This window comes from Gossypium hirsutum, chromosome A09 (genome assembly GCF_007990345.1).
Source record: "Gossypium hirsutum isolate 1008001.06 chromosome A09, Gossypium_hirsutum_v2.1, whole genome shotgun sequence".
In the NCBI taxonomy this organism is placed as follows: domain Eukaryota; kingdom Viridiplantae; phylum Streptophyta; class Magnoliopsida; order Malvales; family Malvaceae; genus Gossypium; species Gossypium hirsutum.
Genome location: NC_053432.1, coordinates 49,546,670 through 49,560,822, shown reverse-complemented (window position 1 = coordinate 49,560,822; position 14,153 = coordinate 49,546,670). Strand labels below are relative to the sequence as shown.

The 14,153-nt window shown below is 36.9% G+C and overlaps 1 protein-coding gene across 1 annotated transcript; it reads right to left on the bottom strand.

The window, feature by feature from the left end:
- Positions 1 to 12,654: 12,654 nt before the first annotated feature.
- On the bottom strand, positions 12,655 to 13,725 carry LOC107889960 (uncharacterized). Its single transcript, XM_016814491.1, has 3 exons — positions 13,721 to 13,725; positions 13,505 to 13,638; positions 12,655 to 13,364 (listed from the first exon to the last, which is right to left on the bottom strand). Exons 1-3 carry the CDS (start codon positions 13,723 to 13,725, stop codon positions 12,655 to 12,657), a joined length of 849 nt encoding a protein of 282 aa, XP_016669980.1.
- Positions 13,726 to 14,153: the final 428 nt, after the last annotated feature.

Sequence of the window (14,153 nt, the reverse complement as noted above, 5' to 3'; positions counted from 1 at the left end):
CTTATTCCAAGTATATCAATTAATCAATTATATACATACATTTCAAATAATTACAAGTATTTAAAATTTCGATTCTAATTATACGAACTTACCTCAAGTTGCTCGGATAGCAATTATCAACTAATCGTCAACTTTTCCTTTTCCCCGATCTAAACCCGATCTCAGCTTATCCTAATCTATATAATATCAAATTTAGCTTATTTAATTAACTATTTGTGCAATTTAGTTCAAAACACATATTAGGGCTATTTTACACATTTGCCCCTAAACTTTCACATTTTTACAATTTAGTCCTTTTCACATAAAATTGCAAATTCATGCAATGTAGTACAATTACATGCTTAGCTGAATTTAACAAATGTTACTAGCAACACATATTTTCAATTTATTCACACTTTTACCACCTAATTTTACATTTTTGTCAAAAGTCACTTTACAAAACTAGTAAATCTATCAATAAACCTTCATAATTTGTCATAACTCATCAATTTACTCAAGCATTCAACAATGGAAACATGATAAACCTTTAACAATTTCCAAATCTAGGGTATGGGCTAGCTAGAATACGAAGCAACGATCTCAAAAACGTAAAAATCATTAAAAACTGAGCTAAAATGAACTTACAATTGAAGGTCCAAGTGACCGAACCCTAAAACACAAACAATAGCTTTCTTCTTCCTCAATATTCGGCTAGAAAGATGAATGAAGAAAGAAATTTGGTTTTGTTTTATTAATATTAACATTAATTACTAATTTACCTTTATAACCTTTAAAAATATTATAAATTACACCAATTGTCATGCTATCATCATCCACTAACCCATAAATGGTTTTTTTACCACTTAATGTTCTATAGCTATTTGACACCTTTAGTTAATAGAGCACAAGTGCTTTACGCGATTTAGTCGTTTTTACCGAATTAAACATTTAAACAGTAAAATTTCTTTACGAAACTTTCACACAATAATTCTATCATGTTGTAAACTTTAATAAAATAATAAAATAAATATTTTGACCTCGGATTTGTGCTCTTGAAACCACTGTTCTGATTTGACTTAAAAACGGGTTGTTACAAAAGACGTGTGTAGTAAATGAGAATAAGAAAGAAAGAAATGATACATGTGTAGTGAATGAGAAGAAAAGAGCAAAGGTTGATGGGAGAGGAAAAAGATAGGCGATAGCCAACCCTATACTTGTTTGCAAGTATATTTTTAAAAGTAAGTAAACATATATATAATTTAAAATATATAATTCATAAAAATCACAAATTACAAATACTTCGAAATCTAAAATTATTAGTTTACTTTTAAAAAAATCTAAAATTATTAGCTAAATGTTACATACATGAATATTCGCACCCTTAAAAATTATGATGGTTGGTGAGTTAAATTAAATCAATATTTATAACTCAATAATAATTCTAAATCAATCTTTTTTTTAATAGGTAAAAAAAATTTTGAATTTGAGACAAAATTTAAATTTAAATTTACCAATTTTCGTTTTAAAATTATTTAGGATTATTATTTATATTTTTCTTGTTTGGATAATTTTGGTGCAAGTAAATAAATTTAAATATTGAGATGTGCATGATAAATTTCTATATGATAAAAAAAAGTAATCTCTCTATTCAAATTAATTTATCTCAATTAATGATTAATTAATTATTGATATTTGAATATATCAAATTTATTGAGATAATTTATGGGGTATGAAATCAACCAAAATATTAGATAATTATTGAAATAAAATTATTTAGATAATTTATTATATTTTCTTTCAAAATATGAGTTTCATAAATGAAAGTCCTCATGTCAACATTAGTGATACGTAACGTGTCAATAATTAAGGCGTCCACATTAATTAAGATCTTAGACCTTATAATCACATCAGTTAAGATCTTAGACCTTTTAATATAATATATACTAATTTATATACTCGTGCTATATTCAATTCAATTGTATGCATTAATTAAAATTTACTTAATTTGCTAATTGAGTCTTAATTTACTTGGTATGAGTAGTATTGTCAATGCAGGAGGACGTGGGTTCGAGTATGCTGAAGCGTACTATCTTCCTATTTGTGAGTTAGATTGAGACTAGAAGTAGTTTTAGGCAATATATTAAAAATGACAGATATAATCAAAAATGAGATTGTTAAAAAAAATCTAATTAATTTTTTTAATGAATCCATTTAATTTTTATAATATTTCATTAATAAAAAGTGATTGGAAGTTAAATACGATGATAACAGATGTTTTAAAACTAATATAGAACTAATTGTTATTAAAGTTATTCCAAATATCTATTTTATTATATATATGATATGTGTATGTATGCTATTATATATATTAAACAATAAAATAAAATAAAATACGATTAATTCTTTTTTTTTCTTGTTTCTTGTTTGATGAATTCGATAAAATAAATAAATTTTATATTTATAGTTGATTTCTAAATCAATTTAAATTAAAATATTATATGATGTGATTAATAGTGTGCTATACAATATCGTAATTAAATTAAATTAATTGTTATATAATGTAAATAAAATAAAATAAAATGTTATATAATAAAATTAAATTAAATTATAAACTAATGATAGCAAGATAAATTCGTATTTTGAATATATATTTTTGGTTAATTATCAAATAAAATACTATTAAATTTGGATTTTTTTGATCAGGAATGAAATTGGTGTGTCAAATTCAAACTCTTACCAAAAAAGGCCTAAATTGGAACAAAAAGCAAATAGGAGGGCTTGATTGAAAGATTGAAGATTCAAAGATGATTGGATAAAGATTGAAGGTTAAAGTTTTTTTTAAAATGGCTAGATAAAGATTGAAGGATTTTTTATATTGTAACAACTCTATAATTAATTTAAATTTGATTTTTAAATTTAGAATTATTTAGTGATAATATTTAGAATTATTTAGTAATAATATTTAGGAAAAATCTTGCTAAATTTTAGCACTAAAAGTGTGTATAAATACCTAGTAGCCACAACCAATAGAACACACTTTTTTTACCTTGGCATTTAATAAATTCTTTTCTTTTTCTCGCCTTTCTTGCACCATCTTCGTCCTGCTATTGCTATTTTGTTTCATTTTTTTTTCACTTTCTGGTTTAATTGCCTTCCAAGGCCCTTCCCCTTTCCATCACCCACAATTCCACAAATCTACTTTCAAACCATGATTTTTTCCATGATTAACTAAACCCCTTTTACCTTTAGCCTAGAAATTACTCCAACAAAACAATTGTGAGATTTGAACCCACTCAAAAAATGTAACACCCCCAAACTCGGCCTAGACGCTATGGCCGAATCTGGCGGCGTCACATGTGAGTACTTTTTTGAAAAACCTTAGTGAGTTGAAAATTTGTCCAGTTTGTTATCTTTACTTAAGTCGTGAAATCCCTATTCCAAATATCAAGTGGAAACATTTCACAAACGCAGAAGCTAAAACGTCATTAATTCTTAAATCAATAATTTATCAATTTAAAATCCCAAAATAATCCCAAAAATAGTTTGAGTCCTAAAACATAATCAATCCCGAAAACAACTTTTAAGGTAAGGCAGGAAAAAATAAAGGTTACTCATAAAATCATTAAATGTCCACCAATTGTCACCATCGAGCCCTCTGTCGCACCGATCCATCTACTGTTGAGGATTACCTGACAGATAAAATAAACAAAGGGGTGAGTTTTCACAAACTCAGTGTGTACATCTCCACAAACAGCATGCATACAAAACAGATAACAGATTACAGTTATTCGGCCTTAACCATACAGATATCGCATGCATAACAGATCAGATATCAGAAAACATGCCCACCAACCCTGCACACCATCTCCGTCCAACCCAACACACCATGTGGGGATAAAATCGACCCACCCATCCCTGCACACCGTATATGGGGATGTAATCGACCCATCCAACCCTACACACCATAAAGTACCGCATCGTAGGATATATCATAAGTATGCAGCTTAGCTTCCAGATAACAGGCTAATTGCCTCTTAGACTTCCTTCTCTTCACAACAATCCCAACCCTATGCAATGCATCATAAATATCATGGCATGCTATTATGCAGACAACAGATCATATCAACATCATGTCAAAGCAGATTTACAGAATCAAACAAATACACATGCTTATAATAACATACTTTTCAGTAACTAATCAGAGTATGGGGACTAAGTAACGCTTACCGCCCCTACAGTCAGGTCACAGTTGACTTAGGCGACCCGTGCAACCTTACAGAACAAATTAGCAAAATTGGGCTCACACGCCCGTCTGCCCTACCTGTGTGGGCCTATACGCTTGTGTGGTCACATGGCCCAAGTTCGTCTTGCCTGTGTGGATCACACGGCCTGGCCCAGATTCCCACACGCCCGTGTAGCCCACACGGCCCATTTGCCTCAGCCTGTGCCTCGCACATGGCCTACAAGCCATCATACGCCCATGTCCATCGCGCCCGTGTGGCGTGTGCGCGGCCTGGCTCGTCAGTGACACACCTGTGTCTCGCGACCCAGGCTACCACACGGGCAGACCACACGCCCATGTGGCATCGACAGGCCACTTTTCAGCTTTCATCGAAACTCGTTTTCTACGTAATCGGAGTACACACCTGGTTCGTTTTTGCTGCTAATTCAACCACGAGCACTCTATAGCCTTCAATAAAGAACGGTGTTTCCTTGCTATTTAGAACTCGATTACTGATCTACAGATCCTTGGATATTCCCAAAATGAAAAAACCGCAAGCAATACGCCCAAGCTTAACAAAAAAAAGAAAAACGAAGGGAAAGGGAAAAAAAAGAATTTCAACAGCAAGGGGGTTTTAGGGAGAAGGAGGAAACAGCAGTGAACAAAAAGAAAAAGAAAGAAAAAAATCTGATAACCCTACCCCCTTAAGTGTTTTTGTCTAACTAAAACGTCTGCACGACTTAACAGTAAAATTAATGCCACACCCACGACTCGAACTTGAGTTCTCAGGCATACTCCCTTACCACTTAACCACTAGATCAGCGGGCCCATTCTGATATAATCCTACCAGCTTTTAAACTTAAGCCCACTGAACAAGAGTAAGGCTTTATTCATCAAAATACCAAAATTTTCCCCAAGCTAAGGCTTGAACTTGGGACCTCTCAATCACCTTCTAAGACACTTAACCAATAAAGCAGATACACATTCGTCAAATACCCACAGAAACGATTTAATAAAATTCGGCGCGTTACAAATCTACCCCCTAAAAGAAAATTTCATCCTCGAAATTTACCTGATTGGAAAATGTGAGGATATTGCTGTCGCATCAAATCCTCTAGCTCCCAAGTAGCTTTCTCAGTGCCATGATTCCGCCACAGCACCTTTACCAAGGGAATAGACTTTCTACATAAGACCTTAACGTCACGATCCAAAATATGAATTGGCTCCTCCTCGAACGTCAGATCCGTTCTAACCTTAATCTCCTCCACAGGCAGAATGTGTGTGGGATCAGAGCGATAACATCTCAACATCGAGACGTGGAACACATCATGTATACGATCCAACTCTGGAGGTAGCTCCAACTAATATGCGACTAGCCCCACTCGCTTCAGAATCCGGTACGGCCCAATAAATCGATAACTCAGCTTGCCCTTACGACCGAACCTCAGAACCTTCTTCCATGATGAGACCTTAAGAAAAACCATGTCTCCTACAGAATACTCGATGTCCTTCCTTTTTAAATCTGCAAAGGACTTGTGACACCCTTAATCTGACCCTAGTCGAAATATGGTTTCGGGACCACGAAACCGAATTTTATAAATAATTGAAAGTTATATTCTATGTTCATGAGGTGAGTAAATGCATGTGTAAAAAAATTTCAAGCATTTATTTTGCCATTTGTATGTGAAATTTTGAAATGGGACTTATGTGAAACATTGGTAAAATAGGTTAGGTAAATATATAAAGTGATCTAATAGAGCATGTATTCAAAAATGTGGACTTGCATGTCAATTAGACCATTTTTGAATGCAAATGGCCGGCCAACACATGCATGTAACAATGTGTTCTCTTGTCTCTATTTTTATTTGGTGGGAATTAAGGTATGATTTCATATGTTTTTCTTTGGATTTTGAGAAATTTAAATTGGTTTTAAAGCTCCTAAAATGACCCATGTATGTGATTTTGTGTTTGTGATGCATGAAGCATCCGATCATGAGCTCAATGGGTTACATTGTGTATGTTTTGATAATTTGTAAGGAGAAATGTGACAGTCCTAATTCGACCCTAGTCGGAATGTGGTTTCGGGGCCACAAAACCGAGTCCCAAAATTTATTTAAAATTTGGTTGCGTATCCTCTATGTATATTAGTGCATGTGTGAAAATTTGATGTTTTAATTTAGACTTATGAAGGTGAATTTCATGTGATTGACTTAGTTGAGAACCTAAGAAAATATGATAGGGGAATATGTAAGGATCAAATGATAACAAAGTGAGGAAACTTGGGTTTGCATGTCAAATCACCCAAACCTCAAGTAGTGGCCGGCCAAGCAAGGATGGTTCTTCCATTAAGTTGAATTTTTAATGATGCTTTTATTAGTAAATGATTAAAATAGATCAAAAAAAAAGAAAGGGGAATAAAATAAGAAAGCAAGAGAAAGTCTTCATCTTCTTTCTTTTCTTGAAGTGTCGTGAGCTAGGGAAGGAGGGGAGAAATGTTCTAAGACATTTGGCCGTCATAAGGGAAGATTAAGGTAGGATTCATGTTAGTTTTGTTAATTTTTTGTGAAAATCTAGCTAGTAGCCAATGTCTTATCATGTCACATATGTTAATTTTCTACCTAAATAAGTAATTAAATGGCATACGGTTAGGGAGAGGTAAATGCTAAGAGTATGGTGCTTTGATGTTGTGAAGGGAAATAATAGGAAGGTGAAAGAAGATTTAGGTAGAAATGTAGTTATATGTGGATTCATATGATGTTACAAATAGATGTGAAGCTATGCTAGATTAGAAGAAAAAAATTCGGCCAAGTGTTCATGGGAGGAAACTATGTGTTTGAAAGAATAAAAATGATACTATAATTGATAGTATAGGTATTCGGCCATTTAATCAAGTGTATAGGTGATGTTAGATCTAATTTTAGCACATTCGGCTATATAAGTATGCCCATTTGTGATATTACCTTTGATTGTATAAAATCGACTAAAATGGGTAGTTAGTAAGGGTGGTTACCTAATATACAAATATGTATATGTGTATGTGTAATTGGATTATTGATAGTAATGATATTACATGGTTATTAGCCGAATGGCCCAAAAGCATAAGGTAGAAAGCTCAAGAGGTTGAAGGAGGGGAATCAAGCAAGGGCAAAGCAAAGAACATCGAGTAGCCGAGTTGGAACCGTTTTACCCAACACAAAGTAAGTTCTTAAGTATTTGAGTTTGATTCCTTTGTAAGTTTTAAGTGATTAAATGTTGAGTAAATTCAATCATAATAGGACATAATGAGTTGATTTAATAAGATATGATGTGGCCATGATATGTTTTAAACTCAAATGGTAAGTTCATAAGTGTTTGGACTTGGAAATTTAAGAGCAAATTGTAATAATTTGCTTAGGACAGCAGCAGTAACGTGGATTTAGAAAATTACCATAAATTGTTGGTGTGGAATTATAGGCTGAATAAAATATGTAATCAAAGCTTAATTAGTCTAGTTTCTTGTAAAAGAGACCGTGTAAGCAAAGAAATTTCCTATAAAGAGATATTTAAAGTTGTGTGAGACAGTGTCGGAATGACTCCGAAATCCCCTGTTCTATTTTTAGAAAATCATTATAATTTGTACAAAAATGGTTATAAGATAAAATTTATATTCTTAGACTCCTTAATGAGTCTAGTTTCAAATGAAATCAAATAGAACATATTTCGAATTCTGTACAATGAGAAATTTGATTCGTAGTGAAGAGTGGTCAGATTAGTCAAACAGTGAAACAGGGGAAACTTTAAGAAAAATCTGGTATTGATTGGCCAAACCTAAAATTCTGAAAATTTTATGGATGGAAGATATATGAGTATATATTCAGGGAAAATTAACGTCAATTGATTTTGAGTTTTGTAGCTCCAGTTATAAATAATTTAGTGACTATTGCTCAAGAAAACAGCTTGTAGTGAATATGTGAATTTGTTGAAAACATTGATGAAACTATTTGAGTTGTTTATAAGCTATTGCTGAAATTGATGCACAAGATAAATATATGTATATGTGGTAAAGCCGAATGGCTAATGTGAAATATGTATGAGATAGGTATATGTGGTAAAGCCGAATGGCTAATGTGAAATATGTATGAGATAGGTATATGTGGTAAAGCCGAATGGCTAATGTGAAATATGTATGAGATATGTATATGTGGTAAAGCCGAATGGCTAATGTGAAATATGTATGAGATATGTATATGTGGTAAAGCCGAATGGCTAATGTGAAATATGTATGAGATATGTATATGTGATAAAGCCGAATGGCTAATGTGAAATATATATGAGATATGTATATGTGGTAAAGCCGAATGGCTAGTGTGAAATATGTATGAGATACGTATATGTGGTAAAGCCAAAGGGCTAGTGTGAAATATGTAGGAGACGTGTGTATATTGTGGCCGAATGACCAAATGTGAAAGGTGTGTATTATTAGATATTTGATGAGGCAAATGAATTACAAATATGACAGTCGATGTGAATGTTGTAACATGTGATTAAATGTACATGAAACTTGGAAATATATTCCGGGTAAGACCCGATGGCTACGTGTGGAGATTATGTCCGGGTAAGACCCGATGACTACGTGTGGAGATTTTGTCCGGGTAAGACCAGATAACTTCGTGTGGAGATTTCATCTGAGCTAAAGGTCTCGCCGATAATCCGAGTAGAGGTTAAAGCTATAAGACTTCGTAATAAGAATTGCTTATAAATATATTCAATGTGAAAGGTTAAACAGGTATGTACTCCAAGTTTATATGTGAGTTTGATTTGAACTAAATCATAAGGTAGTTATGTGATGCATACGTGAGCAATTTATGAGACTATTCCTATGATTACGTGACATCGGATCAGTGTGAGAGGTTATGTCAAATTATGCAGCATATATATGTCACATGAGCTCACTTTTATGTGAAAGTTTATCTGCCTATTGTATATGATGAGATGTGCATATTCGGTAAAGGGATGGTATGCCCGAAGGAAGAGTGAAATAAAAATACGAACAACTATGTTATAATTTGATTGTTATCTGTTGACACTGCTTAAAACTTACTAAGCATTGTAATGCTTACTCCGTTTACTTTGTTTTCTCTATTTTATAGATCTCACTTCGAAGCTACAGGCTCGGGGATCGTCAGCAACTAGTCACACTATCACTATCCACTGCTTGTTACTGTTATGTTTTGAGTTATTTTATGGCATGTAAAGAATAGACCAGTGGCCGAAGAATATTTTGGTTAATGTATATAAGCCATGCGAAAATGGCATCTTTTGAATGTGTACTTATAGAAGTTCAAATTGTATCCCTGACTGTCTTTAGTATTTATCTAAAGGAATGTTCAAAAAAAAAAGAAAAATTTAAAATTTTTACTGTTCTGATATGAGTTTCAAGTCCGGTAATGCCCCTTTACCTATTCCGGCGACGGATACGGGATAGGGATGTTACAGGACTTCTGTCTATTAGAAGCCGCTTTCAGTAGATCCCGAATCAAGCGAACCTTATCCTCAGTCTCTGAAACCAACTCCGGACCCAAAACATTCCACTCGCCCAACTCAGTCCAGTACAAAGGAATGCAACACTTACAACCATAAAGTGCCTCATATGGTGCCATCTGTATACTAGACTGATAACTGTTGTTGTAAGCGAACTCCGCTAGAGGCAAGTACTCCTCCCAACTGCCTCAAAAATCGATAATACAGCCCCTCAACATGTCCTCTAGTATCTGAATCACCCTCTCTGACTGAAGTCTAGCCTCGAACCCAAAGCCTCATGAAGCTTTCCCCAAAATTGAGACGTAAAACGAGGATCCCTATCAGAAATGATCGAGACAGGTACCCCATGCAGCCTCACTATCTCAGAAATGTACAACTTGACCAACTTCTGTAGAGAAGTCCATCCTAGCAGGGATGAAATGTGCAGACTTGGTCAATCGATCCACGATGACCCAAACAGAATCCTTCTTAGTGGGTGTTAGGGGCAACCCATTAACGAAGTCCATTGTTACTCGCTCTCATTTCCACATCAGTATTTTCACTGGCTGTAGCAAACCCGAAGATAACTGATGCTCAGCAGTAACCTGCTGACAAGTCATGCAGCGAGCAATGAAATTGGTCACTTCACGCTTCAACCTTGGCCACCAGTACAACTCTCAGAGATCTTTATACATTTATTTCCACCAGAGTGCATAGCATAAGGACTATTATACGCTTCTCTCAGAATCGACAATCGCAAATCCTCATCATTAGGTACACAGATTCTACCTCAGAAACACGGTACCCCATCACTATTAATCCCAAAATCAGTAGTAGTCCCAGTCTCAACTTGATGAAATCGCAACTGAAGAGACTCATCTCCTAACTGTTTATCCTTAATCTGACCCAGCCACGTTGGCCTAACGTGCAACTCAGCCAGAAGACTACAATCGTTAAAGAGACTCAGCCAAGCGAACATCGCTCTCAGATCTGTCATAGCCCTAAGGCTTAACGCATCGGCCACCACATTGGCCTTACCAGAGTGATACTTAATACTGCAGTCGTAGTCCTTGAGCAGCTCAACCCATCGACGCTGCCTAAGATTTAACTCCTTCTGAGTGAGGAGATACTAGAGGCTCTTATGATCAGTGTAAATGGTACACTTCTCACCGTACAGATAATGCCTCCAAATCTTTAATGCAAAGATAACTGCCGCCAACACCAAATCATGCGTCGGATAATTAACCTCGTGAGTCTTAAGTTGTTGTGATGCATATGCAACTACCTTACCATCTTGCATCAAAATGCAACCCAAACCCACATGTGACGCATCACTGTAAACCATGAAGTCCTAACCAGGCTCAGGCTATATCAAAACTGGAGCCTGAGTCCAAACTGTTTTGAGCTTCTCGAAGCTCTCCTGCTGTGCATCAGTCAAACAAAAGGAACTCCTTTGCGCAAAAACTTTTTCAACGGCGCTGCAATCAACGAGAACCGCTCTACGAAACGTCGATAATATCCAGCCAGTCCCAGAAAATTGCGAATCTCTAACACATTCTTCGGCTGCTTCCAATCCATCACAGCCTCAATCTTATGAGGATCTACTCGAATCCCCTCAGCAGAAACCACATGCCCTAAAAAGGTTACCTCTCTAAGCCGGAACTCACACTTCGTGAACTCCGCATACAACTGTTTCTCACGAAGGATCTGCAAAACCACTCTTAAATGCTCGTCGTGCTCGTCCTTAGACTTAGAATACACCAAAATGTCATCGATGAACACCACCACAAATTGATCCAAGTAGGGTTGAAACACACAGTTCATTAAGTCCATAAATGTCGATGGTGCATTAGTTAACCAAAAAGGCATAACTAGGAACTCGTAATGCCCATAACGAGTCCTAAATGTCATCTTATGCACATCGACCTCCTTTACCCTCAGCTAGTGATAACCTGACCGCAGATCGATTTTAGAAAACACTGAAGCCCCTCTGAACTGATCGAATAAGTCATGTATTCTCAGAAGTGGATACTTATTCTTAATCGTCAACTTGTTCAATTGACGGTAGTTGATACACATCCTCATTGTACCATCCTCTTCTTTACGAATAGAACAGGTGCTCCCTACAGAGACACACTGGGATGAATAAACCCACGATCCAACAACTCCTGAATCTGAGCATTCAGTTCTGCTAGCTCCTTCGGTGCCATTTGATAAGGAGCAATAGACACTGGAGCTATACCAGGAATCAACTCAATCCCAAATTCTACCTCACGGCTCGGAGGCAATCTGGTAATTCCTCTAGGAAAACATTTGGAAAGTCCCTCACCGTTCGAATGTCCTTAACCGGAGAGTCTCCAGAAACCGAGACTGATGTAGGCCAAAAACTCCTCATATCCTTTCCTCACTAGCTTCTCTACTACTGTCGCAGATATCACATTACTTAGATAATTTCGTCGCTTTCCAATCACGACTATCTCATTATCCTCTTCGGTCCTCAGTACAACCCTCTTTTCAACACAATCCAGACTTACACGATGTTTCACCAACCAGTCCATACCCAGAATTAAGTTGAACTCCCCAAACAAAATTTCCATCAGATCCGCCAGAAATATCGTTCCTTGGACTTCCAATGAAACGTTTCTAAACAGTTTACTAACCCTAACAGAGTGCCCCAAAGGATTAACTACTAAAATCTTACTAGGAGTGCCCTCATACGGTATTCCCAAAGTCTCAGACACAGAACATGCAACATAGGAATGCGTAGAGCCTATGTCTATCAGTGCAACATAAGGTATATCAAAAATTAAAAACTTACCCGTGATGACGTCCAGAGTATCTCCATCCTCACGACGACGTACAGCATAAACAAGTACCGGCTGCCTCGCCTGAGTTGGCCCAGCACCTCTACCCAGTGCTCTCTGTCCTCGGCCCATGCTGTTACCACCCCTAGCCTACCCTCGGCCCCTAGGTGGCTGTTGTACCCCTCTCTGCGACTGCACAATCTCAACAATCGGTGCTCGCACCTGGTAACCCCTCAGTGGACAATTCTTAACTCGATGGTCAGTCGACCCGCACCTCAAACAAACTCCAGTAGACCTCCAACACTCGCTCAGATGGCGTCTATTATAAAGCTGACAAATCGCCACCCCAGCAGGTGCAACAGTAGGCCCAACTTTCGTGGGCCCATCAGACCTGGCCTTTTTCTTAGGCCTCACCCCAGCATTCGAAGACTCTACATCCCTCTTAGCCTTCCCTCGGTCACGGTTCTGGCGCTCAGCTCGCTTAACCTCCTCCGCAATCTTGGCCTTCTCGACCAACACGACAAACTCACACTCCCTCGGTGGAACTATCAGAACCCTCAAGTTATCCCTAAGGTTGTCCTTAAAACAAACACAATGCTCATACTCAGTCGCCACCATGCCTCGTGCATAACGGCTCAGCCTCAGAAAGTTGACCTCATACTCGACCACCGAACAATCTCCCTGAGTAAGATTTAGGAACTCACGCCTCCTAGTGTCGATATAACTGGCCACCACATACTTCTTCTGGAAGGCCGTCTTAAAAAAATCCCACGTCAGACTGTCAGGTTGAGTGTCATCCCTAACCGTCAGCCACCACTGATACGCTTCATCGCGAAGCAACGAAATAGTCCTTTGAGCTTCTGCTCGATAGTAAAATCCATATCATCCATAATACGCTCCGTGGCCTCCATCCAGTACTCAGCCACACTAGGTGCAACTCCAGCGATGCCCCTAAATACCTCAGCCCCATTGGACCGGAGTCATTCTGTAACTGACCCACGGCCTCCAGATCCAGCATTAGCCCTAGTAACCCTCCACAGGGTTCGCAGCATGGCCTGGGACAATGCGTCGTCCCCAGCTACACGGTCCTGAGACTCAGCACCAGTCTCAATAACAGGTGACACCGGCGTCTCGCTAGTGTCCAAATTAGGGATCGTATCAGATGCGAAGGACTCAGCTCGAATCCCTCAACAGCCTCTACCTCGGCCTCTACTACCCCATCCACGAGTACCACGTGTGTTCATCGTAATTATTGAATTAATCTATATTTAGAAGTTTTATGCACATTAGTTTACAGTTTCAATAATTATTAGCAGATATTTTATGCAAAACAGTATCAGAGTTTCATAGTCAGTTATCTCGAGTAATAAGCTCACTAAAGTTTCTGTTTACACTACCTAAGTGTTTCAGTAAAATACTACCTATAGTAGTCTCACAATACATACATAGTGTTTCAGACAAATATAGACAATATTTCATTTTAAGCATGCTTCAAATAGTATATATCAGAGTTTAAAAGAACTTACAGGATCGACGCCGGAGACTCGGTGTACCACATATTTATTATCAAATATTTCAAATCATTTCACAAATCATTTACTTTAAACCCAATTTTGAAACCCAAAATTCACAGCTGAGTTTTGAACCTG